At 48.2% G+C, this 27870-nt stretch overlaps 1 protein-coding gene across 1 annotated transcript in view; it reads left to right on the forward strand.

The window, feature by feature from the left end:
* Positions 1-27870, forward strand: part of KSR2 (kinase suppressor of ras 2) — a 301392-nt gene that overhangs the window by 112078 nt on the left and 161444 nt on the right. Inside the window, exon 4 of the mRNA XM_066370811.1 lies at positions 4137-4650. Within this exon, the coding sequence (XP_066226908.1) occupies positions 4137-4650 (514 nt within the window). The remainder of the gene's footprint in view (positions 1-4136; positions 4651-27870) is intronic.

Below are 27870 nucleotides of genomic sequence, written 5' to 3' on the forward strand. Positions count from 1 at the left end.
CCCTTTTCCCTCAGACTTTATTAAAAAGAGGATCAAAAGAGGCCGAGGAAGAGCTGGTATAATGCAGCCGGCCGCGAGGGCCTGCCAGAGGGAGCAGTCCCCGTCCCAGGCGCAGGTGGCGCTTTGGTTGATGAAGTGCGGTCTGTGGTTCCCCATCCCCAGACTCCTCCTGTTGAAATGTCGGGGTGGAGAGAGGAGGCGTTGAAGGAGATGGGGGTTTGGCAGGGGTAAAACTGTCCTTCCTCTCTGTTTATCCCACAGACTTGGAAACAACATCAGGATGGAGATACTTGGGGCAACTCAGTGCTCCCTGAACCCAGTGGAGGTGCATGCATGAGTGTGCGTGTGCGTGTGCATGCGTGTGTGTGTGTGCGCGCGTGAAGGCATTGCAGGCTTAGGGGAGCAGTGGGTCCCAGCTTAGCTGTAGGCTGCTACCATCTCAGGGATTTGAGCCAAGTCCTGTTGCTCATCCAAAACTCATTTAGAAAATGAATCCGCGGCACCTCCCTTACAGGGCAGGTAAGGTAAGCACTGAGTCCCCTAACTGGCAGGTGCCCCCCAAATGCTAACTTTTATGTCACAACTCCCTGATCTGTGTTCCGTAAATGCCCCAGAACCCTGCTTGCGGGCTCTGTAGTTCCCTTGGCTGCTGTCACCAAGCTACCACAGACTAGGAGGTTTAAAACACTACACATGCATTTATTTTTATAGTTCTGGGGGCCTGAAGTTTAAAATCAAGGTGTCGGCAGGGCCATGCACCCTCAGAGGGCCCTGGGGGAGGGAGGCTCTGTCCCCAGCCTCTCTCCTCACTTCTGGTGGTGGCTGGCACTTGTTGGCATTCCTGGGAGCTGCATCACCCAGTCTCTGCCTCCCTTGTTCCTGGCTGTGTGTCCTCTCCTTTCTTATAAGAACATCAGTCATTGGATTTAGGCTGCTCTCTAATTCACTGTGACCTCACCTTAACGTGATTACATCCTCAAAGACCCTATTTACAAATAAGGTCACCTTCACAGGTGCTGGGGATTAGGGCTTCAGCCTGTTTTAGGAGGGGGATTTAACCACAGTAAAGGCTCGGTGGCTTTTGCATCGTGAGTCTGCTTTCTGTCGTGCAAGCTCAAGGATATTTACACTGAATGTAAGGCATTTTATATGTGTATTTAATCCCCATGAGCCTCATGGGCCATAGATGGTTTTACTCCCATTTTACATTAATATTCATGCAGCAGTGACCGTGTGTCCAAGCATTCGCTACATGCTGTACTTGCTTGGTTCTGTTCAATCTTCAGCATGATTCCAGGGGGAAAGCTCTGATGCTATCCCCATTTCACAGATGAAGAAACTGAGTCACTGTAAGAAAAAGTTGGGGCAAGTTAATTTCTAAGTATCACGTTGCAAAGTTCAGGGTGCCCTGCACATATAGAAACTCCTGCTCCCCTTTCTTAGTGCTTACTTAGGGTTAATTCTTGTTATTTTGATTCGGAAAGCAAGCCTTCCAAAGGCAGGGGTGTGTCTCCTCCCTCTGAGGGTGTGAGGTAGTGACTGTGGTTCTGGGTCACGGGATGTCTGCCCTGGAGACTCAGGGATCAGAAGGGAGAGGGGGCAGAGTAACGCGATCGAATCATGTCATGTCCTTGTAGAAGGAAAAGGCTAAGAGGAGCCTGACGCCGTAGGCTCAGGTATTCTTAGGAGCTCATGATCTGTTTTCTCGGGCTAGGAAAATACCAGCCAGCAAGTGGCAGGTCCTCTGACTCCACAGCCAGCAGCGTTAGTCAGTGGCTCTCTTAGTCAGCGGTCCATGGTCCTCAGTCATTGCAGACCCCTGTGCCCTGGCTGCGGAGGTGGCCCAGGGCCTGGGTGTGGTGCCCGGCTGCCGGTTCCCAGCGTGGGCTCGCCTTCATCTCTGCACATCCATTCTCCTCACCTCCCAGAGTGGAGGGGACAATGGCCCTTTGCATGCAGAGTTGCAAAGAGTAAGTACATGCAAAACAGCCCCAATAGGACACGTGAAGAAAGCAGAGGACACACCATTAAATAAGGTCTTTCTGTATTTCTTAAACAAACAAGCAACAACAACAAAAAATATGTGTAGAAGACCATCTGGCAGGCTCCGCAGCCAGACCCTAAAAGGGATGATGACTGTCGGACAGCATTGCCTTTTCCCTTCTCTGAATTTTGTAATTTTATTCTATAATGAATATGTAATAACCAAAGGAGTTGTTTTAATTAAAAAATAGGGGCGGTGACTCATTGTTCGTGGGAGCGCTTTGCAAACTGTCACACGCTCTATAGATTAGTTCTCGTCATGGTCCTTGTAGTAATTGTTATTGTCATCGCTAGTTGGCTCTGAGCTGGAATTAATTTCTGCTCCACACCTCCTTCCTTGGCCCACGACGGGGGTGGTGGTGGGGTTGGGGTCTGGGGGGGGCCTGTCCACTTGGTCGTCTTCAGCCAGGTCTCACCATGTTTTCCTCCATTGACCCCTGATGACTTCTCTCTGTCTTTGCTGTCACCACTCCAGTAGGGACCAGCACAGTCTCCCGCCTGGATCCCTGCAGTCCCCCTTCACTCGGCTGTCCGTGTCCTAGCGGCAGCCCAAGTGATCTCTGAGCAGTGAGTTTCAGAGCAAAGCCTTCAACGGATTGAACTTGGTATTAAAAAACAATTTACGTGGCTCCTTGTCCCGTGGGTCTGGAGGTCAGTGTCCTTTTGACCTCTCCCGGAGCCACTCGCCCCGTCATCACCACACCTCAGGCACCCAGAAAGGGGACCTGGGAGCGTGCCTGCCCCGACTTAGGTGGTATTATTTGACCCCGACGCTGTGCTGTCTCTCAGCCCGGAGGGTCGGGAACGGCTGCACGGGGTAGCCCAAGAGTGAGTGGGCAGACCAGGTTTGTACCTGCGCTTTCAGTATTGCAAGGGGGTGGACAAGTGTTAACGCGTGATTGGGTTTTTTGCCTTTATATTTCCGTGGCTTTTGTGGGGCCTGAAAACCTCACGCTTTATTAGTGACCGTGGGCCTTTTTCGCATGTCTCCATTCCCACCCCTCCTAAACTGTTGTAAGACTTTAAAAAATGTCCCTTCCCATCTCTCTGCTTTTGCCTTTGCCATCCCCCATCCCCAACCCACCCTCTCTGCCCTGACCGTAATCTCTCCTTGGTTCCTAGCCAGCCACCTTGGGGGTTAGGATGCCAATGTATGGACTTCAGGGAGATTTTGTGCAGTTTCCTGTTTCTCCTAACAGTAACGCTTTGCAAAACGATAATACAATGTCACCACCAGAATATTGATATTGACACAGCCCACCAGTTTTGCCCGATTTCCTTCAGGAAGAAGTGTGCAGTGGTCAGCAGAATTCATGTAGCTCACCTGGGGGGTCAAGTATTAACATTGCTACATCAGGGGGAATTATCCCGAAACGTCCTTTCCTTTAAATCCCCTTGTAAATGTTGGAACTAGAGGCCCTGGCCGGTTGGCTCAGTGGTAGAGCATTGGCCTGGCGTACGGAAGTCCCGGGTTCGATTCCTGGCCAGGGCACACAGGAGAGGCGCCCATCTGCTTCTCCACCCCTCCCCCTCTCCTTCCTCTCTGTCTCTCTCTTCCCCTCCCGCAGCCGAGGCTCCATTGGAGCAAAAGATGGCCCGGGCGCTGGGGATGGCTCCTTGGCCTCTGCCCCAGGCGCTAGAGTGGCTCTGGTCGCAACAGAGTGACGCCCCGGATAGGCAGAGCATCGCCCCTTGGTGCGCATGCCGGGTGGATCCCGGTCTGGCGCATGCAGGAGTCTGTCTGACTGCCTCCCCGTTTCCAGCTTCAGAAAAAAAAAAAGAAAAAAAAAAAAGAAAATGTTGGAACTAGAAACCTTGGAAGCTTAAAAGGCAAGGATTCACTTCCTTGGGACATTTGAGTTGTGGGTTCCTAAGAGAGTGGAGGACAAGGCTATTGAGTGCAAATGCTAGTGAGCGGGCCAACACAGGGGTTTCATTCTCTTTTCAGAGGGCCCAAGTGGTGTGGTGGAAGGTAGGTAAGTGTGCGGACAGTGCAGTGTGCATACAGTGTCATACACGTATGTGGATGCAGTGTGACTCACCTGGCTCTCTCACGCTCACCCATGTCTCTCTGCTCCTTTGTTTCCACGCAGGAGGCAACCTTTCCAAACAAGACTGGACCATCCAGTGGCCCACCACGGAGACGGGGAAGGAGAATAACCCCGTGTGCCCCCCGGAGCCTGCCCTGTGGAGCCGCACGCACCTCTCCCAGAGCCCCCGGCTCCAGTCCAAGTGCATCCAGCACTACTGTCATGCCAACCCCACCCCTGGGACCCCCATCTATACCCATGTGGACAGACTCACCGTGGACCCTTACCTGGGCCTGTGCCCGCCACCGCCCCTGGAGTCGGGCCACCGTTCCCTGCCCCCCTCGCCCCGGCAGCGGCATGCCGTCCGCACCCCACCACGCACCCCCAATATCGTCACCACGGTGACCCCACCTGGCACGCCGCCCATCAGGAAGAAGAACAAGCTGAAGCCACCAGGGACCCCACCGCCCTCCTCCCGGAAGCTGATCCACTTGATCCCGGGATTCACAGCCCTGCACCGGAGCAAGTCCCACGAGTTCCAGCTGGGAAACCGCGTGGATGAGGCCCACACGCCCAAGTGAGTGCATGCTGGGTGCGCTAGGGCCACTGAGCCCCGGGTGCGAGGGACCGCTGCCTTGCGGCCCCAGAGCACCCCCCCCCTCCAGCTCCGGGAAGCCTGCGTCCACTCGTGTTTCCCTCCTTCAGTTGAATGAAACATCTGTGAGAGAGTAAATAGAATGGAATTTTCCAGAAATGACCCTTCTTCACACTATTACTGTTCTAAAGTAGGGGTCTGCAAACGGTAGTGTGGGGGCCAAAGCTCGATCTTTTGCAGCACAATACATAAGGTTCATTTCTTACGCAGTGTCCGCAGCTGCTTTCCTGCTGCGAAGGAGCCGAATGTGGCCAGCAAAGCCACAGACACTTGCCCTCTGGCCCTGATAGGACAGTTTGCAGACTTCTGCAGGGCTGACCTGGGTGCTGCCCCTAGAAGTCAGATGTGAGCTGCATAGTGACCTTACATTTTCCTAGTAGCCACATTCAAAAGAGGTAAAAGAAACGAGTGATAGGCGTTTCCGTAGTATGGATCGTTCAACCCAGGATAGCCAAATGTCGTCACTGCACCACAGAATCTGTGTACAATACGACGCCGGAGGCTCTTTGCATCCTTTTCTCCTATTGTGTGTGCGGAATTCGAGTGTCTTTGCCATGTACAGCTCATCTCGGTTGGGACTGCCCTCGCTCTGAGGATGGAGTGGCTACGTGGGCGAGTGGCCGCCGTCTCGGATGGCTCTAGACCTGTGCACGGGATGTGCTCAGGGCTCTGACTGAGATGCATGTCCTGGTCTGCTTGGGTTGGGGTGGCTCAGGGAGGGAGTGTGGACTGTCAGAGCAAAGGGTGTTGGATGGAAGTTTAGGGTGGGGCTGCAGGCACCTGGGGAAGAAATATGAGCGAGGCTCTGGTTTGGAGGGTCCTGCTGCCCGCAGAGGGTGCGTGACATGGTATCTGGGGCTACGTGCTGGCTAGTGGGGCTGATGGGGCAGGTCTCCACAGGGCCCCTCGGAGGCTGCCTGTAGCCGGGGTCTCCTGCTTTCTTTTAGGTTCTCAGTGTGTTAAAAATGAAAGTGGGCAACATGTTTCACATATTTACATTTAATGACATTTACAGTTAAGTCACTGAAGCTAAAATGACGATGTATAATCTTATTTAGGAGATCCTGTAATGAATCTTAAGTTTATTGTGTGAGAGGCACACCTTCCCGTGGGCTGGGAGTAGTGGGGAGTATGTCCTTGTATTTCCAGCGTGCGAGGGCCCAACTCGGGGCTGCGCTGGCCGGACACCCCACAGGGCATCCTGGGCTGAGCCAAAGGCACCAGGGCTGGCCCACCCTTCAGTAGGGAACGTGAAGTGAAGAGACCCTGGCTGAACCTGGTCTTCACTTTGCAAAGACCCTCCGGGATTTCCCCTGCCCCCCAGCTGTGCCCATTCTCCTTTGACTCAGGCATTTATCCAAGGAGGGCTCTCCCTTGTGTGTAGAGTCCCCAGTGTCACTGAGGGCGAAGGTCATGACCATTGTGGGCAGTGCTCATGGCTTTAGCTGCTGGTGAGCAGCCTGAGCAGGATGTGCTCCCAGTCCCCGCTGTGAGGGGTGCAGATATCTTTCTGAGGTAACAATTTCATCTCCTTTGGATATTTCCCCAGCAGTGGGATTGCTGGATCACATGGTAGTTCTATATTTAATTTTTTTTGAGAAACCTTCATACTGTTTTCCATAGTGGCTGCACCAACTTATACGCCCACTAACAATGCACAGGGGTTCCTTTTTCTCCACATCCTCACCAACATTTGCTATCTCTTTTCCTTTTGATGGAAGCCATTCTGACCAGACGAGGTGCTCTCTCACCGTGGTTTGGATTTGTGTTTCCCTGATGATTATTGGAGTTGAGCACCTTCTCATGTACCTGTTGGTTATGTGTGTATCTTCTTTGGAAAAATGTCTCTTTAGGTCACTGGTCCATTTTTAATCAGACTATTATTATAATTATTTTGCTATTGAGTTGTGGGAGTTCCTTACATATTGTGGATAGTCAGCCTTTACCCAGGTCACATGATTTGCAAATATTTTTCTCCCATTCTTTAGGATGGCTTTTTATTATTTTGATCGTTTCTTTTGCTTACAAGAAGCCTTTTTCGTTTGATATAGTCCCATTTGTTGAATTTAGATTTTGTTGCTTATACTTTTGGGGTCAAATCCAAAACAATTGTTGCTGATACCGATGTCAATGTGCCCCCCCGTTTTCTCCTTGGAGTGTACAGTTTCAGGTCTGACAGTTAAGTCTTCAATCCATTTTGAGTTCATTTTAGTGGGAGGTGTAAGATAGAGATCCAGGTTCATTCTTCTGCACGTAAATATCTAGTTCTCCCCACACCATTTATTGAAGAGATTATTTGGTCCTTATTGAGTATTCTTGACTCCCTTGTCAAATATTAGCTGACCCATATATGCATGGGTTTATTGCTGGCCTTCGATTCTGTTCCATGAGTCTAAGTGTCTGTTTTTGTGCCGTTACCATACTTTAAACACGAGCCTTTCTCCAGGCTTCTGCGGGATTTTTCTTGTCAGGAAAGGGCTGAATTACCCACTTCCTCCAGGTCTTCCAAATTGGGCTGACCTTCAGTGTTTTTGAAATTGTGTATCAGGAGTCAGGTTAAGTTCAGCATTGCCTATCAAGGTTCTTCTGTCCATTCTAGCAAGGGACCACACACACACCCTCAAGGAAGGTATTCCCCTGGCACACCTCCCACGGATGCCGAAACTCATGGCAAGGAGCCAGCAGAGGAGGGGCGGGCAGCAGAGTGGTCAGTCTGGTGATGTGGATGATGCCGTGTGACCACTCGGCCTGGGGCCATACCACCAGATCCACAGGGACATGAAGGTACCTCAACTTTGGGCATGAAAAAAAGATCCAAGACAGAGTCAGTGGTACCCTGCCTGGACTGTGTGGCCAAGGGACACAGAAATAGAGTGGAAGTCTGACCAGGGAGCTTAATGAAGGATTTATAGGGAGACGTTAGCTGAGCTGAGTTCCAATAAATAGACTGTTAACAACAGTCAACATTTACTTTGGTCTGAGCTTGTCCGTGTTCTGCTAGGAAATAGCCCTGTGACCTTGGATGTAACCTCTACAAGTCTTAGCTTTCTCATCTGTGAACTGAAGGGGTTGGAATACATTCGTGTTTTTAAAGCTGGGGTCATAGCTCATTCATGGACAGTGGCATCATCTTAGCGGGCTGTGACCAGCATTCAGAAAATGAAATAGACTGGCCTAGCTTCGATTATATTGGAACACATTGCATGTAGTGAGGTGAAGCATTATATTGTCTTGTGAAATGTGTTTCAGATATATATACAGACGCACACACACGATTTTTTTTTCTTACTCTGGGGGCTCTTCCCATTCTGGGCAGGTTTGATTGTAGAATAAACCCCATCAGGAAATAGATGAGAGGTTTGAGAAGCCAGGCCTTTATCCTGTGAAGTATGGCCAATGGCACTCCCAGAATTATTTGCCTCATTCTGGGTTCACTTGTCTGTTTCATGTCTGTTTCTTCTCCCCCTTCAACCCTGCATCCCTGCTGGGCATAGTTCTTTGCTGCCAACTTGGTGGTCTTAAGCCCACCTTTAATCCCTCTTAATAGGGTAAAGCAGTTTCACAAGTCACAGTTCTTTCTGAACGGACCAGAATCTTTCCTTTCTTTTTTGTTAATTTTTTTTTATTTAGAAAATTAAATTTAATGGGGTGACATTGATTAATAAGAGTACCTAGGTTTCAGGCGAACATCTCTATAGAACCTTTGATTGTGTTGTGTGCCCATCACCCAAAGTCAAATCATTTTCTGTCGCTGTATATTTGTCCCTCTTTACTCCCCAGAATCTTTCAAAAGTTTCCCAGCACCAATCCCGTGGTAGGTCCTGGGTTGGAGGAAGGCTACGTCTCACAGCCTTTCTCCTGGGCTCTCTTAGGCATACCCACGGTGGTGTTTATCACATGTCGTTGGAGTCTTGGTCCTGACCCCAGTAGTGTCTCCTGGGCATTTTTAGAAAGAGCGTGGCAGGAATACAAGAAAATATAAGCTATTGCTTGTCTGTCTTCCCCCCTGAGAGCCGTGCAGCCCAGCTGTGTAGGAATGTGTCCAAACCCCTGGGCTTGTGCTCAGTAAGGACTATTTCTCCTGCTTTCCTTCCTTTTTTCTCTCTGTGTTTTGGCAGTAGAGTTTAAGCCCGTGGTTTTTACTCCTGGGGCATTACTAAAACACACACACACACACACACACACACACACACACACATAAGAAAAAGACTACAGTCTTATTTGTAGTTTCACTTTCCACAGTTTCAGTTACCTGTGGTCAGCAGTGGTCTGAAAATATTAAGTGGAAAATTCCAGACATAAACGATTCACAAGTTTTAAATTGTGTGTCGTTCTGAGTTTTGTGATACAGTCTCACACCGTCCCACCCCTTACCGCCTGGAGCATGAATCGTCCCTTTGTCCAGTGTAGCCATGCTGTGGACGCTGCCTGCCTGCTAGTCACTTGTAGCTGACTTGGTTATCGGGTCAGGTATCAGAGACAAAGAGACAGACCATCGTCATATAACTTTTATTACAGTATATTATTATAATTGTTTTATTTTATTATTTGTTGTTTTTGTTAGTCCCTTATTGTGCCTTGTTTATAAGTTAAACTTGGCCATAGGTATCTATGTATAGGAAAAAACAGTGTATCTAGGATTTGGTGCTATCTAAACCCTGTCAGGCATCCTCTAGGGGTCTTGGAACAGATCCCCTGTGGATAAGGGAGGGCTACTCTGTTCTTTTTCCCCTGGTAAAAATAGTACTTTATTATTGTGGAAATCGAGACAACGGGAAATATGAAGAAAGTGGAAAGGACTTGCTGGTCCTCTGTTATACACACAAACACACACACACACACACACACACACACACACACACACACACACATACACACACACACTACATTCTCATTCTCAACAGGGATGAGCTCAGCCCCCCCAAGGGGGCAAAAAGTGATTCTTGGGGGGGGGGAGACAGAAAAACCCCCACTTGATATTATAATAGTTTGTCACCTTCCAAAGAGCCATGCATACAGTAGATCTGTGGCATTAATATTTTACTGGGAGTTGGGAGTGACAATGAGGGGGAAAAACACCTAAAAATGCCGGGGTCCAGCCCCGGGGGGGATCCAGGGGTCCCACAGGAGGAGACGGCGTCAGCGAAAATGGAGTGAGAGAGCCGAATTCTTTTCTTTCTCTTTATTCTCTAGTTAGCATTTACTGCCAGGCATCTCCCCCCATGGCTGGTCTAACATTACTTTTTATGCACACACACTAAGTTACAATCACATGGTATTTTGAATACATCATTGTTTTAGTTTCACTATGGTTACATATTTTCAGATAACAGTTAATTCATATCTATAAGCTACAAGTCAGGTGGTAAGTTATTCAAAGTACAGTTATACAATAGTAATAATAATATTGGTACAAACTTCTAAAAGATTAGTACTAATTAATAACTCTATTTTACTCTTGTTGTGAGTCAAGGGCACAGAAAGAGATAGCAGACGAAATCATCAAGGACTAGCAGAGGACCACCGCTTGCTCAGGGAAATAGCCTTGAGTTCATGTAGTGTCCTAATTCTTTTCTCACAAGACTACAAAAGGCTTGCTATTAAGAAACTGACATAGTATAAAGAGTAATTTTTACTTAGAGATACATAGAGTGCACCTGCAAGATAGCTAGTAGCAACATAATATCAGAAGGCATTAGTTGCTACTGCTGCTATGAATCCCACCACATACCTCTCCTATTCTTGGAAAATAGAAAAATCTCATGAGAATGTTTTACTGAGAAAAGCCCAGCAACTGTCTTCAGTGACAAAACAAGTCTTTTAACAAAACATTTTTTACTAGCCAGCTGCACTCCTATCCAAGGCCACGCAACAGGCCACTCCACTACACTTTACCTAAGATTCTAATGTCTAGTTAAACTTTATTCATTTACTATATTCATACACTAGTTAAGTTCTAACTTTATTCTTTCTAACATGATTAATAAGAAGAAGTTCTCCTACAAACTTAACCCTTTATGAGGGATATCATGGCCAGCCTCTTATGTTTATGAGCCCAGTTCAAGGGGCTTACAGGCTTTTCTGTGCAACTTACACCTTCTGTCTCATTTCCAAAGAAATTACTACAAATCTACAGGGAAAGCACGGCACTATTATCCCTGTGCCATAAATAATAGCACACACCCAGAAAAGGGGGGAATATAAGGCCAGATTAATTCAAAAGATTAAAGGGGGAAGTGTCGTTGTGCCTTTCCTTGCGGTGACTTTGTCAACCCGCAGCTGTTGGTCTTTACTGCGGTGACTCTATCTTCTTTTGCTGTGACTTTGTCAACCAGCAGTTGTGGATCTTCTCCTGCTGTGACCTAGTTAGCTAGTATTAGTGGATCGGCTCCCGACAAAAAGGTCTCTTAAAAGGTTATGATAGAAAAAGATTGAGAGGAATGGACTTAGATCTATGGCTATAATCCTGTAGATACAGTTAGTTGTAAACACTGGGTGTGAGCAAGACTGTCCCCTACATTCTTTTCTTTTTTCTTTATTTTCTTTATTCTATTTTTATTTTAGTGAGAGGAGGGGAGGCATGTGCCCCAACCGGGATCTACCTGGCAGGCCCACTAGGGGGTGATGCTCTGCCTGTCTGGGGCCCTTCGTTGCTCAGCAATGGAGCCTTTTTTTTTTTTTTTAGCGCCTGAGGCAGAGACCACAGAGCCATCCTCAGTGCCTGAGGCCAACTCCCCCAAACCAATTGAGCCATGACTGCAGGAGGAGAAGAGAGAGAAAGGGGGAGGGGGTGGAGAAGCAGTGTTGGCTTCTCCTGTGTACCCTGACTGGGAATCAAACCTAGGAAATCCACAAGCCAGGCCAATGCTCTACTACTGAGCCAACCGGCCAGGGCCCCTCCCTTACATTCTTATCAGTCTCCCTTCTCCCTCTGGCCTGTGGCCACACTTATAAGGGTGAACTGGCCCCAGTTCCTTATACTTATACATTTGGAAAATTAAGAGGGAGTGATATCAGGGACTCTGGTTATCTTGACCAAGCGCTCAAACTCACTGTCACACATCTTCAGTACAGAGACCCCATGGCCACGGTGTTGGAAAAAAGAAAAACCTAGCAATTCTTACATGAGCAATGAGTTATATGTCTCTGGATGCCCTCCTTGGTCTGCCCATGATATCAGTGACTTGCTCTCCCCTCTCAGAGCACCTGAGAGAGTAAACTGGATCTCTGAAAATTGCTCACATTTTACATTCCTGTACACTCACTGATCACATTTTAAATGCATAGGAGAGCCTCAGTATTAAAAAGGAATTTTATGTTAACCTCCTTCATTTTTTTGGAAAATAATTTGTCAAGGTAATTTTTGATTACAATTTTGCCTTAATTACAGAAGTGATTCCTAGCTACATATTTATTTAAAAAATATGAGCAACATAAAATGTAGGCCATTCCAAAGTCAAAAATCCCCTTCCTCCTTCCCATAGCGAATGACTATAACGGCTCTTAATGCTTGAGTGGGCATCCATGTTGTTCAATATGTGCCTCTATAATACATCTAGTTCCCTTTTTCATAGTATGCACCATCCTTTGTGCCTTTACTAATGTAACTTGCCTTTGTTAGTTCTGCATAAAATGAATATTCCATTTATGACCTTCCCACCCTTTACGCCTTGTAGAAATTCTTCTGTGTTCTCCCAAGCACATTAGAAGGTTCCTTTGTGCATATCTGCTTTCAGACCTCTGTATTGTGGATGTACGAACACATTGTACCGATGCCCTTGTGTGGGAGCATGTGACAGCCCTCAGCTGGCCTGGGAGCAAGGAAATCCAGGCTGGAGGAGACCCACACTCAACCCTCAGTCTCTTAGTTCCAATGGATTTGGATTTCTGTATGAGAAATGGATGTCATTTATCGCTTGAATGAGAACAGCCTTTGCTCAACAGATTCATGTTGTAACTAAGATTTCAAGGGGGTTTTTTTTTTGTTTATGTTAGAAAACTAATTATGTGCAAGTGCTCAAACTCACTGTCACACATCTACAGATCACCGTGCTAATTATAATGAACTCGATAATATGTTTATGAGGGCGGAGCGGAGTGAATAGTTTGTGTATAATAGTTTGTTCATGAAAAGAGGAAGGCTTCTGCTCTGCTCACGCAGTGGATCCTCTTAGGTCTAACTAAGCATTCCGACACACAACGTTAATATAGGTCACCTTGGGCATCAGACTGACCCAGGAGGATGCAGGACAGCATCAGGCGTCTCTTCTGTGGGTCTTCAGGGGCTACTCTTCCTTGCTGTCACCTCCAGGTTACAGTTCAGGTGCAAGGTGATGAGATCCACATGAAGCAGATGTGGGAACCATCCTGGCTTCGTGGACCATAGCTCTTGTCACAACTACATCCACGTAGATCCCAGGGTCATGCTCAGTTAGAACAGCCCTGCTACTCAGGGGTCCCCAAGGCTGTGGATTGCTCACCGGGTATTTCCAGTTTGTAGCGAGAACTCCCAGTCCGTGTGCAGTCTACACACCAGAAGCGGTTCCACCATGAGCAGTGTGTTTTACTAACACAGCTCACTCCTCCCCTTCAGCGACATTCAGAGGGCCAGAGCTAGAAAGTCATCCCAAGGTCAAATTCCCATTTGCAGAAGATGAAAAGCTCATGTTTCCCCCTTTTCCACAGTTTCTCTTTAAAAGTCATGTTAATATGGACCTGTCACCAAGTCATTCCAAATTTCTTCTTATTGTGAATTAATGAAGTCTTTAATGAGGCCTTTTATAATTTATATAAATATTACCTTCTCTATTCTATAGAATATAATTTATAATTCTTTTTTGTATAATGCTTATCATTTTCTTTTTTAAAAAATGAAATGTTGTTATTACTTTGCATAAGAAGGTCCTGTTCACAGCTCCGTTCAGCATTGACCTTGAGCCTCCCGCCCTGAATTCCAGGCCCCTTTTCCATCGGGAGGCTGCATCCTTCAGTCTGGTGATGAGTTGAGAGAGACTCATTTAAAATAAGTTTGGCTTTCTAAATATCAAAGGGACTATCTCTTCATATCTGCCCCAGCTGCTTCTTAAGAACATCCCTGATGAATCACCTTTTGCCATATTCCTACTGACATAGCAGCTCTGAGGTGCCACGGTGGAAAATTATTTGCTCAACAATGTGCTTATTTTATTATGAATTATTGTGCTGAGGTGGCTGCGAGTTGGGTAGCAGGGCATTTTTTTCGGGGTGCCTTGTTATTTACAAGGTATAACTGAAAGTAATATTCTGGTGAGATTAGTCCCGATGGTATGGAGAGTCATTTCTATTTTTTTTTAAATTGTTTTTGAATGTATCGGGGTGACATTGATTAATAAAACTATACAGGTTTCAGGCACACAGTTCTGTAATACATCATCTGTATGTTGCACTGTGTGTTCACCACCCCAAGTCAAGTCTCCCTGCGTCACATCTGTCCCCCCTCCCCGTTTCCCCCTCCCCACAACACCCTTTCCTTTCTGCAATCCCTGCCCTGTTTTCTGCGTCTTTATGGTTTTTTTCCCTTTGCTTAATTTTGCTCACCCAGCACCTGCCTCTGTCTCTTGTTACCTCTTTTCAAGGAACTGAGAGTTTCCTAGGAGCCAAGGTGAGTCCCATATCGGTTGCTAACTAGCCTGTGACAGGAAGCAAGTCATGCTGGATGTCACTGCAGCTTTGATAGACAGATGCTGGGCGCACCAAGTCCTCCCTTCGGCGCCGTGTCTCTGCCTGTGGGGCTTTTTATTCACCAGGGAGTTCATGCCTTCAGGAGCAAACTCGGGCAGCAGGGACAAGAGACAGTGCAGACAGACGCCCTCAGCGGGGCACACTGATAGCTTTTTGCACACTCTCTCGGAGGGTCCTTTTCCTTGAGCAGAAGGGAACAGTGTCGAGGAAAGCGGAAGTGAGTGATCTCAGGTGACATTTTGATGGGACCCTGTGGGATGTTTTCGAGTCAGCCGGGCATAGAGGATGGGAGAAATTTCAGTACCTATTTTTGAGCTGATTCAAGTGACCAAAGATAGGTTTGGCGTGTCTGGTAGGTACAAGGCTCGTCATTCCCCCTTCAGTGCCAAAGGCAGGCATTTTTCAGGGACTCGGGTATGACTTCAGAATCCTTCTCAGCACCACACTGCGGGAGAGTCCCTGTCAGTCCCTCAAAACTGGAACGCCCAATTGATCTGATTTCTATCCCTTTGCAAAGCCCTTCATTCTGTTGATTAGAGCCAACGGTTCCTCTCTCGGTGGTGTTGTGACTTAGACTATGAAGCCAACGTAGGTAAGAAGAGTATCCTCTGCGAGCTCGTAAGTGTATTTCTCAGCTCCTGTTACCGGGCACCCCGTGTTTGCTGCTGCCGTGACTGACTGTCGTGTAGATGCACTTTCCCCAAGTCACCCACAGGTGTCATCCTCCCGGCCCACCGGTAGGTGAACCAAAGGCTGCTTAACCACAAGTGGACTGCTACGTTTTGCCTGGCACTGGTCTGGCACACGGAATCCATGTCACTGTGATTGCCGCACGGAAAGGGAGACCAGTAGAATTAGACGCAGGACGGCGGCGCCTAGGAATATAAGCCCGTCTCGTGTGCAGGAAAGCCACGGGCTTTCCCGAGGGACGTCATCTGCCAAACAGAATTTATGACCCCCTTTTATCTCTCATTGTGGTAATCCCGTTGAGTTGTGCACCCCCCCCCCCCCCCTTGCTTTGCCTCTGGCCGGCGCCAGCCTTCTGGGAGGCGATGTCACTTGGTTGCCAAATTAAATGCCTGAAATCTATTCTCTCTGGAGGGGTGGTGCCATTTCTGGAAAAGGACAAAAAGAAGGGCCTGTTCTCTCTCTTGATTTTTTTTGACTTACTTGATAGAATCTGAAATGAACCTTTTAGTATGATAAATGGGAGAGATAGAAGCGTTCCTCCCAGGGCCAGCCTCTCCGCTGCGCCTTGGCTCCTGAGTGGCACCTTGAGTCATCGAGGGCAGCTGCCCGGAACTTTGATTTAGGATAATGGGGACCAGAATGCGGCTGTGACATCAGTGTGCGGTGGAGCAGTCACACGGGCAGTGTGTGAGGCCTTCGAAAGCCCAGACAGAGGATAGGAACAAGGCTGGGGGACACCTGAGGGCCCAGACATGCTTCTGGAAACTGGCAGCCACAATGGGGAAGCTCTTCAAAGCCAAGTGTGTGGCTTTAGCATACCAGACGTAAGGTAGCCACAAAACTGGAGCCACGAAATGGTCATGGCTGTTCTTATGTAGAGAGCACTTCTAGGTTCCCTGCTGGGTCCGGGGCCAGGCCGGGGCCCACCCCAGAGTGAAATCAGGCCCCACCTGGCATTGGGTGCCACATGATGCCAGATGGGAGGGTTTGATGAGTGCACTGAGCAGGATAAAGAGGGCTGTGGGGTCCACCTTGGAAGCAGCAGGAAGATTTCGGAATAGTCTGAACCCCAAGTATTGGTGAACCTTCCCTCTCTTCCTTCCTGTGTTTGGTCTGGGAGCAGTTACTTCTCCAGGACATATGTTGAGGCCCTTTAATTTATTGGACAGGCTGATTCAGAACAGGGCCTTCCCTGTTTTCTCTGTCCATGCCTGAGACACAGTGTTGCCATGCGGATATCTGACCGGGTCACCAGCAGCCTGAATGAGTTGTGCTCTCTTTAGTGGTTTTATTGGGTTCCTCAGGACTGTAGCAAAACACTCCCTCATGCGTTCGTTCATTCTGCAAACTCCTTTTTCAGTATTTTTGATATGCAGGGTCAGTATGAGAGGCCTTGGAATGCAGAGGTGCACCCCCCCCCCCCCAAATAGCCTTCCTCTCAAGGAGTTCAGGGTTTAGAGGAGACAGACTGAGAACATCAATTTATAACTCAGCGGGGAAAGGTCCAGAGTAGAGAACGCAGGACTTGGGCTGAGGGAGCCAGGTAAGTTTCACCTGAAATATTCGAGGGAGCCAGGGACAGCTTCCTGGAGGAACCACCCTCTGAGACAGGGGCCAGATAATGTTGTCTGTAAGAAGCCAGGTGGCAGATATGTCAGGCTGTACCACCCTGTGGATGTAAGTGAAACCAGCCATGAGTGACATGCAAATGAATGGGCATGGCCGTCTCCCAATAAATCTTTATTTATAAAAACAAGTGGTGGGCCGATTTGGCCTCTGGGCCATGGTCTGCTGATGTCTGACCTACGGCGAGACCTGGACAGGGAGTGGGTGGGGGTTGGCCAGGTGGAGAGAGAGGGAAAGGTGTAGAGGCAGGAGGACGGCAGGCTGGGGAACGGAAAAGAGTGGTGGGCTCGACGCCCAGCCTGTGAGTGCGGCCTGGTGTGGGGTGAGGAGGAGGAGCTGCGGGCACTTTGGACTTAACCCTGAACTTGGTCTGTGGGCAGCCTCTGGAAGGGCTCTCCGCACGGAGGGGCACGACTGGTCACGTGTCATTTTAAAGCCACGGTGTAGTTTGGCCTCGAGGCCTTCATCCAGTTGCTCTGAGCCCTTGTATTCCAGTTTTCTAGTAATTAATTCTTGCACATATGCAATGCAGGACACAGGAGAGTGTGGGCTTGGTGACACAGCCGAGCACAAGTCAACAGGAGGCTTGGCCATCTGCTCCTGGCGGCCGATGGCACTTTCCAGGGCTGCTCACCTCCTGTGTGTGTCACCCCGTTGGCCTCCTGACCTAAGGCTCCTGGCGGGCCCCGTCGGGACTCGGTAATTTAAAACAAACGTGGCCGGCACTGCCTGGTTGTTGGCAACGAGCTCTCTCCCTCCCCCTCCTCCTCAGGCTGCAGATATTTATTAACTTGAATGAAGAGAGGGAGAATAAAAATATTAACAACTCTCTGAGCCTTGAGCAGGGGCCCCCTTCCACCAAGGCTGGGCTCCCAGGAGCTGCGAGGGAAGCGGGCAAGGTGCATTTTCCAGCATGGTGTCAGGAAGCCGTCACCGAGCCCTTCCTTCCAGTCCCTGTCTTGTTGCAGTGTCGTAATTCGTCCCTCAGAGAGATGGCCTTTCACTGTCCATCAGCCGAATCAGGCACGGAGAGAGAAGCTGCCTCCTTGCCCGCCTGGGCTCGAACCGCCGAGTCCGGGCACAGTGCACGTGGGGGTGGACGCAGATCTGTGTCGGGATGTCATCTCGGGGAACCCGAGCTTGGCGCCAGCCTGGATTTCACTTCGCAAGATGTTGAGACTCAACATTTTGTTTCCGGTGACTCTGACATGGGATGATCTTAGAAACATGTTTCTTGCTCAGGGACCGTCCAGGTTCCTTTTTCTTACATCCTTTGTTTGGGAGAAAAATCTGTGTGTGAGGACTTGAGAATTTTCCAGTTTTGCCAGAGCTTTTGTGGACAACCACTCAGTTCCATGGGGAAGTTAGGTGGGCTTTGGCCTTGTTCTAATAGCTGGAGAGGCTCTCTCAGGGAAAATGGGCTGTGTTTTTCCTCACACCAGACTGACCCTCCCCTCTTCTGACTCTGCCTGCATGGTTCTGTTACTGTACTATAGTGCAGTGAATAACAGTGATAAAAACAGCTAACATTTATTGTGTCCTTACCATGGCGTGGGCACGGTGCTGAGTACCTGACATCTGTGACTGCATGAAGTAGCTGCTATCCCTGTCTCTCTGTTGTGAAGGAAACTGTGATATAGGGAGATTATATAACTTGCCTAAGATCACGTTTGTCCCACTTGGGGATTGGCAGACTACTGCCTGAGGACCAAGTTTCGGCCCTCCACTTGATTTTGTAAATAAAGTTTTATTGGAACACAGTTACACCACCCGTTCATCGGCATACCGTCTATGGCTGCTTTCACACCACCACGGCAGGGTGGAGGAGTTGCGACTGTGTTCTGCAGGGCTTAAAATATTTGCTATCTGGCCCTTTCAGAAAATGCTGGAGGAATTCTCTCCTTAGCCGATTAGTGACAAGTGTGATGCAAATCTGGCCCAGAGGCTGGACTCACGACTGCACATATGCTGGGCAGTCCCTGTGTTCCCCATGGCTGTCACTTGTACATCCAGTAGGCTTTGAGCTCCTACTGGTTTCCAGACTCCTGGATTGAGAGTTCTTTGAGGGTAGGAGCCCTGTCTTACTCCTCTCTTTCACTTCTGAGCTCAGGACAGCACTGGCTACATAGTTAAAGGCTCAGTGAGTGAGTGAGTGAGTGAATGATTGCCCCAGCCCTCCCCAGCATTGGCAGCCATCTCCCCACCCACCAACTGTCAGTCTAGTTCTCTCTTTAGTAGAGAATAAATGTGAGAGAAGCTACTTACGAAGGGCCCATGTCCAGGTATGTTCATTGAAAAAGGAGGGATGGTGGTGGGTGGTGATGTCCCTGCCGAAGACACCTTCCTCGGTGTTTTCAGCCCTAGTCCTGCCGGGCCCGGTACTGTCGAAGCACCTGGCCAGTGCTGGAGGAAGCATCCTTTGCTGTTCTTTTTGACAGATCTCTTAGGAATGTCCTCCCCTGGGGTTCAGCATCTGAGCATCAGTAACATGCTGTTGTGTTCAGGCAGTGTTCACCAGCCCTCAAGCAGGCAAGTCCTGAGTGTGAATTTGTGGGGCCCCTTCCTGGCGCTGCTGCAACAGGTCCGCTGGAGAGGGGGGGCTCTTCCTGTCACTCAGCAGACCTCCAGGGGGAGGCAGGGCAGCATCACCCTCTTCAAAGGGCCATCACCCAGCGAAAGTCAATGACCATGTTGCACAGAAGTGTTTTGTCAAATGCCACAGCTGCAGAAAGGGAAGTCTCCAGCAGGGAACGTCTTTGTAAGCAAGGGATCGAATTCAAGTGAGATGCGAGGTTCACAACCTAATGCCAAGGGTGTTGCTAACTGCATCTCACACAAGGAAGCCAGCATTGCTGAGCACCAGTTCCCGGCAGGTGTGCGTCTCTGGTTACCACCACTTAGCATTTTCCCCATTGGGAAATAACCGAGTAAAAAGCCCAGGTTAGAAGCCGTCTTGGCACTTGAACTGTGGACTGTCTGCTGCCAAAGGGGATGGTTTTGGTCCCTCCCTACATTGGCAGAGACCCCCTCCTCTCGCCATTATTTGGCCAAGTGAGGGCAGCATAGAGGACTTTGGTTTCAGGCTCCTACTCCTACCTGAGTCCTCACGTGTCTGCAGCCCCCTCGGGCCAGGTACCCAACATCGCAGGAAATGGGAGCTGGGCGCTGAGGCTGCACGGCCGGCATCCACGCTCGGGAGTGTTTCAGGGCGCCGGGGGACCTCGCGGTGGCTCACCAGGTGCTGTGCTCCGAGTTTTTCTCAGTTGTCCATTTCGGTTTTCAAGAATATTCCTGAAGTGTGGGAGGCTAGGGGCTCGCTGGGAGCCAGAGGGACCTCTCAGAAGTTAATGTTCCATTCCAGGCCATAATGGACAGCAGCTGGGATGTCCGTCTGGGCCGATTGGCCGTGAGCAGCTCTCTGCACTTGGCCTCCAGTGAAGGATTTTGGAGTTTACTTAACCGTGGTGGGTACAGGTGGAGGCAGACTGAAGGGCGTGTTCGCTGTTGGTCCTCTTCTCTCATGACCCCTTGCTTTCTCCCTTGCTTTATTTTATTTTTTCTTATGTCACCTGCTTCCCAATTTTCTTATTCTCTTCCCTTTAGCTTCTTTATTTGAAGTTTAAAAAATCGAGTGTGTATGTACATGCAGTATAAACAACACAGCTTTGAAGTTCAATGAGTTTCAATAAATGTATGTCCCCAGGTAGCCTCCACCCCAATCAATAGAACATTCCTCATGTACTCTGCCTCCTTTCCAGTTACCCCCACCACCTCGAAGGCAACTGCTGTTCCGATTTTTATCACGTAGCTTAGATCTCTCATAGAACATCATATAAATGCGTTATGTACTCTTGTGCCTGGCTTCTTTCACTCAGCGTGATGTTTTGAGATTAATCTGTATTGTGTGGGTCAGTGGTTCACTCTTTTGTATTTACTTTCTTATGGTATGCTACTAATATTTCATTGTGTGAATACACCACATTCATTTATTCCATTCTCACTGTTTACGTTTCTTAGGTAACAAAGGACCACAAATGTGGTAGCTTACTTAACACAACAGAAATTTATTATCTCATAGATCTGGAGGCTAGAAGTCCAAAATCAAGGTGCTGACTGGGCCTTGCTTCCTCTGAAGAGAGAATTCCTTCTTGCCTTTTCCCAGCTTCTGCGACGTATGGCAAACCTTGGTGTTTTTGGCTTGTAGCTGCATCCTTCTAAATCTCTGCCTCTGACTACACATGGCCTTCTTCCTTCTGTGTGCTCTCTCCCCTTCTTGGAAGAATGCCAGCCAACTGGTAGATGTAACACCCACTCTCATCCATTATGACCTTAGTTTAACTTGATGACATGCAGTGTTCCCATTTCTAAGGTCACATTCACAAGTGTGCTAAGGCTTAGGACTCAACATATCCTTTTGAGGACACAATTCAGCCCACTACACTCACATTGATGGACATTTAGAGTGTTTCCAGTTTGGGGTTATTGGTCTTAGATCGACTATGAACATTTTATACAAGGTTTCTTTTTTTGCTATTGTTTTTGTTTTTTTGGTCTCTAAGTGTTTTCATTCCTCTTGGGAAATACCGACCAGTAGAATCCCTAGGTCATAGCGTTTGTAGTTGTTTAACATTACAAGAAGTCGTTCTGCTGTTTTCCAGAGCGGTGGTACATTTCACACCCCCACCAGTGATGTGCGGGAAGACAGCGGCTCTGTGTCAGTGGCTTGGCAATGTCTGGAGGCATTTTTGGTTGTCACAATTTTGGGGGCAGGAGAGTGCTGTTAGCATCTATCACGTGGGTAGAGACCAAGGGTGCTGATAAAACATCCCACAGTGCACACAACAGCCTACCCGTTCACTCTGGAAAAGAGTTATCCAGCTCCAATATGAATAGTGCCAAGGTTAAGAAACCCTGCTCTGTGTCCTTGTCATCACTTGATATTGTCAATTGATGATGTGATTTTATTCTGATAGGTATGAGGTATGCTATCTTAATGGTGTTTTAATTTGCATTATTTAATTGATTACTTTGCATTTCCCTGATGACTACAGATGTCAAACATCTTGTTTGTTTTGTTTTAATTTACTGGTCATTTCTCTCTCTCTCTTTATTTGGATTATCTGTTCAAGTCTTTTGTCTAATTTTTAAGTGGGTTGTTTATCTTGTTATTACCATGATGTGGGTCCTTTGTCAGATTAGGCACCGTGGGCATTTTCTTTCAGCTCGTAGTTTCCCTAATTGCTTGCATATGGTTGTCCCTCAGAGAGCTGGCGTTCTCAGCTTTAATGGAGTCTGATTTATCACATTTTTTTTCTTCTATGCCTCATGCTTTCTATATCCTGTCTAAGGAATGTTTGCAAGTCCCAAACGCCGAGATAGTCTCCTGTTTTGTTCTAGAAGCTTGATAGTTCCAGCTTTTATGATGAGGTCTATCCCCCATCTCATGTGAATTTTTGCATATGGCATGAGGTAAGGTCAAGGTTCATCATTTTCCACATGATTATCCAGTTGTTCTGGCACCTGTGTGTTGGAAAGACCACCCATTCCCCATCGAATTACATGGCATCTTTGTCCAATATAAATCACCCATGTCCCTGTGCGTCTATTTCCAGACTCTATTCTGTTCTATGTTTATGCTGGTTACCACACTGTCTTGATTACAGCAGGCTCCCTGCCGCCCCACCCCCACCCCCTTATCCATCTCTTCTGTTTTATTTGTCTGTCTGTTTGTTTTCCTCTTTCAACTTCCCCTTTCACAGGGCTTTTGATGAGGGCAGTTGGGAGAGTAAAACCACACAAATATTTTCTTTTTTGATGCCTCTTTGCAGCCTGTTTCCCTTGCCATTGTGTGTGTGTGTGTGTGTGTGTGTGTGTGTGTGTGTGTGTGTATGAAAACTGGTTTAGCCAGGATTAAAGAGCCTTTAGCTGACCACATCCAGCATCTTTGCCCACTGGTCCTCTTGTTTCTCACTCCATGTCTTAGTTCTCACTTGCCCCAGGAACACGCTATCTAAACTGGCCGGGCCTTATTCCTTCCCTTGTCTTCCTCTCTGCTGACTTCTTGACACCCCCCCCCCCCCCCCACTCTCAAGTCTTCCTGGCATCAGTAGGAAAAGGTCATTTTTTTTCTTTTCTAATGAGTGACTCATCAGGCCAGGGCTGAACTCTCGCAAACAGCCATCCCTACAAGGGACCGAAAGTGTTTCTTGTCTCCGTTGGTTTTCCCATTTATTCTTGGCATGTTCTGGCGCGTCTGGCCCGAGGCCGCTGGGTGCATGTCGGCACTTCAGACCCCCTGCCTGTGTGACGTAGGTCATGGAACATCCGGCGGCCCAGAACTGCACAGAGCGGTGGGGGGGGCGTGATTACTTTTTGCTAATGATCTAGAGAGATGATGCTTGTGCTGCAGTAGCCACCAGCAGCAAAGCCACCTAAACGCTCATGACTCTTCAGGACCCCACGGAGAGGGTATACTGCCCAGTGCCTCGCTGCTCAGGAAAATTTCAGTTTGCGTATTTGCAAATGATAGATCAGAACCTGTACTGGGTCCTCGGTATCCGAGGGGCGTTGCTGCCCGTTTCCAGGTAGGGTTTAAAAGACACACACTAGATTTCACTGATATGTGGAATCTAAACAACAATACAAACCAATGAGACAGAAACAAACTCATAGAGAACAGACTGATGGCTGCCAGAGGGGAGGGGGTTGGGGGGGCTGGGTGAAAAGGTGACGGGACTGAGAAGCACAGATTGGTAGTTACAGAACAGCCACGGGGATGTAAGCTCCAGCACAGGGAATATGGGCAGTAATATTGCACTAACTACATATGGTGGCAGGTGGGTACCGGAAATATTGGGGAGACACTTTGTAAAAGAATATACTGTAATTGTCTCTAACCACAATGCTATGCACCTATAACTAGTACAAAATAATGTTGAACGCAAACTGCAATTGAAAAAAATGTAAAAATTCAGGAAAAGAGATATCCATTAAATGCTATCCTGGAAACATTCTGAAGTCATAAGAGCAGGCTTTAAAGATGGCTTGAGTCTAAAATACTTACACAGTAAAAATTGAGGCTTTTCTTGTTCTAAGTGAGTCCATTACTTAAAGCACAGACTAGTACTTCTACATCGGAAATATGCAATAAGCATCATTTTGTATAATTTCAAATTCAACCCTCTTGCTTTTTAAAAAAATGTAACGTTTTATTATAAAGAAGCTCAGGTCTCCCAAGAAGTGGTACTGCAGACATTCCTGCGTGCCCGCCACCCAGCTTTCTCCAGCGAAGTCTCTTACATAACTGTAGTACGGGTTAGATAAGATTAGGTCGAAACTGGGTTGTGTCAGAACCACTAAATCAACATTGAAACAATACTGTTGACACAGGTACAGATCTTGTTTGAATTTGACCATTGTTACATGCAATTTTTTTAGCTTCTTTTTTAAAAAATTATTATCTTCATCTCCAAAGATGATCTAACAAAATTAAATTTTTGATTAAGAAAGACCTAGACTATTGATGTCTTTTAGTCTTAGCTTTGGGTCTTAACCATCATTCTGGGACAAGAGGAGAAATCCTACCTGATGTCCTGTGAAAGCTGTGGTTACCGACAGTATCATTCTGGCCCTAATACCTTCCAGACTTATCTACACGAAGGGAAGCCTACTACCTTCCGTTTCTTGTCTACATTCCTGTATGGCTGTTTATTTATTGTAGTAAGCATTTCCCCAAATCTGTCCTTTGACTACAATTCCCTTTTACAGACCAGCACGTAATATCACATTGTGTGTGGGTCTTTAGAGATTCCCCATTTAGTCAGAGATTTCTGGCACTCCTACACGGCAGTAGTCATGATGAAACGTTGTTCTTTGATATTACAGACAGGACTGCTGTGACATCTTGGTGCATATCATGGACTCCTCACTTTTGACCATTTCTTAGCGTTGGAGAAATTTTCCCAGTAGTGGTATTGAATTTACGGACCTCTGAATTCTCTGTCAGAGCTCAAATGAGCCTCCCTTCTCCGGAATACTCACCGCAGGTCTGATGGCTGAACGGGACTTTGAGGGGCTGCCTAGTCAACACCGGTACGTTTCACCTGTGATGCACAGGCACATCTTTTCTCTCCAGTTCTAGTGTTCTCTGACTCTGCCTGTTCATATAATCATAGGAGGCCAAGGTTAAAAGGACCTTAGGAGCATCATCTTACCTTACTTCTTGCTTGTTTGGTGTTTACCTAAACAATTTACTCTGCAATTAATTTAGCCCCAGTACTTAAAAGGGCCACGTTGAAGACACCAGTGGGCAGAGGGCCTGGTATAAGTTGATCAAGGGTGAGAAACATTCTGGTTTAGACTCAGGAGTCACACAATAGGGCATGGTGGGGAATGGGGCACACTGGCCGGCCCGTGCCCCATCTGCGGAGGGCTATTGCCCCTCGTCTCCAGCCCTTGATTGCCTCATAGAATGCAGGCCCTGAACTGTTTCAGTGTATCACGAGAAGCCAGAAATGTGGAATTTTTAATGAGAAATTTCTCTATTTAAAAAAAAGTTGCCAGCAAACCCTAATTCAAGCCTCGTATGAGCCAGACAGACTTTGTCTGCTGTCCAGATGTTATTCTAAAGGTCACTGCTTTGCATACTGAATTTCAAGCCCTGCGAACCCCTTTAATAAATGTTTTCCTCAGTCTACCAAAACAGAAAGCTCACTGGGTCCATCGCAGGGCAGCTGGTTGGGAGGTCGGAAGTCTTCTCTTTCAGGGAGAGGGTGACACCATGCCACGCTTTGCCAGGGCTGCTGTTGGCATGTGTCTTCAAGAGGCTAAATATAGTCTCAGGTGTTTGGGTAGCTGTTTTGTTTTAACCACCTCCGGGCCTTTGACAATTGTCACCTCATTAATCTTCATGGCAGGAAGCCAGGCTTGGAGGGCAAAACTGGACTTTGAAGTTCATACACTTCCTTTTGGCTGGACACATGTGGCCCTCTGTTTCCACATCTGACTGACTGCCAGCCCACTCACCAACCTGGTGGGCCTTCCGACGAGGCGACCCGGGGCCAGGATCTCAGGGTGAAGGTGGAGCTTTCCTAGGTGGCATTCTGATAAGAGGTGTCTCGTCAGTAACAAGAACAAAGCCCCGAAGGGCTACGTGAACTTAAAGCCCCCTCAGTCAATCCTGAGTTATTCCAACCGGAGGGACTTGTCTGGAGTTGAGTCTTGCTGAGCAGTAGCTTTACTTCCACGGACAGTGCACAGTCAGGTTTCGCTAAAATGGCCCCAGACAAGGTGCCCTTCTCATGAACTTCTGCATTCCCAGTGACTTTAGCAAAGCCTGTTTATATTCAGTCTCAAACCTAGTTATAAAAGGTTCTCCATAGTACCTCTAGACAATACTCTTAACCCAGATGGAGTCACCACGTTCAAAGTTATTCAAGTAAATTTCTTTTAAAGTGTGCTGTACGCAATCTCTTTCTGCACCAGACAGGATTCTTTTGGTTGCAAGTGCTTAAATCTCAAACTAGGTTTCCTCACAAAATGTTATTTGTTGGCTTCTGTGGTTGCAAAGTTCAGAGGGACGGTCAGCTTCAGGTAGAGTTAGATCTAGGAGCTTAAACTATGTTGGAGGGATTGAGTCTGTCTTGATCCTTTCTCTGAGATAGCGTTGTTTTCTTGTGGTGGCCTATGCCCCCCCCCCCCCACTCTGTGTCTCCAGTGGTTCCAGGTTTGCAGATCCAGTGAGGATAATGGGAGGAGGAGGTCCCTTATCTGCCCCAGCGACTCACCTCCGTAGACACCCAACGGAAGTGAGTTTTCTCCAGTTGTTTTCCCAAATCCCTCTTGGAGCTCCGTCTCCAGGTTGCCTGTGGACCGTCCATGTTCCCTGACCGTGGAAATGGGATTGAGTTCCCTCTCTGGATCCTCCTGAATGTTGCATTTTATTTGCGTGGGAGCTGGGGGTGGGTGGGTGGTCTGCTGCTCCCAGCTGCGCCAACGCGATCCCCCTGCGGGGGCACAGTGGGTGCCTTCGGGTTCCGTGAACGTTAATCACGGCCACGCTTCGTTTCGCGGGAGCCCAGATTCTTCCTCTGCTCAGTGGAGAGAAACTTGGAATGTGCCCCTTAATAAGAAAGTTGTGTCTGTCTTGCACTGTGAAATTGTGAGCGTGAGCATGAATTTTGATGAGAATTTATGTATCCAGGGGCAACGTGGAGAGGCAAGAATTCCCCAAATACCTGGCCACTACTAGGTGAATGTTGTCCCGGGTGGTGGGCAAAAATATAAGAGCCCTGGGTGGATCTTCTAGGTTCCCAGGGTGAAAACTAGTAACCAGGACATGTGGGGGTGACTGCGAATGCCCTCCCCATAGTGCAGCGATTTTTCGCCGTGACACTGTTGACATTTGGGGCTACAGAATTCTTTGTGGTGGGGGGCATCCCTGTGCACTGGAGTGTTTTTACTTCAACCCACTAGATGCCAATAGCAACCTCCTCCCCAAGATGTGACAACAGAAGATGTCTCCTGGCATTGCCAATGTCCCCTGAGGGCAAACTGCTCCTGGTTGAGAAGCCCTGGTAATAGAGGGACCCACTGGATGCTGATGCCTGTGTGAGTCAGGAGACAGCTGCCACAGAACACAGGGCTTAGAGGTCAGAATGACTGGGTTCAAATCCCTGGGGGGGAGGGCGGGTTGTGCGCTGAGCTGTGTGACCTTGAGCAAGTCACTTAACCTCTCTGAGCATAATAGCCGTTTCAAAGGTCGGTGTAGAGTGAAATGAGATGGTGCCAATGAAGTGCAGGCACAAGATAAATTCTCTGTTTTCTTTCCCTGCCTTGCTGTCTCTCTCCCCTCCTCCTTCCTCCACCTCTGTTCTTCCTCCATCCCCTCCCCTCCTCCTCCTCCTCTTCCTCTTTTTCCTCCTCCCCCATCTCCCCCTTCTTCTCTGCCTCCTCTTTTTCTCTCTCTGCTCTTCTCTTCTCCTTCTTCTGCCCTTCTCCCCCCTCTTTCCCTCCTGCCCCCTCCTTCTTTCCCCTTCTGAGAATCCTCCCCCCTTAGCTGGTCCCTAGGGGCAATGGGTGCAGCCTCCCCCCACCCAGGCTCCCCCC

This window comes from Saccopteryx leptura, chromosome 2 (genome assembly GCF_036850995.1).
Source record: "Saccopteryx leptura isolate mSacLep1 chromosome 2, mSacLep1_pri_phased_curated, whole genome shotgun sequence".
Lineage (NCBI taxonomy): Eukaryota > Metazoa > Chordata > Mammalia > Chiroptera > Emballonuridae > Saccopteryx > Saccopteryx leptura.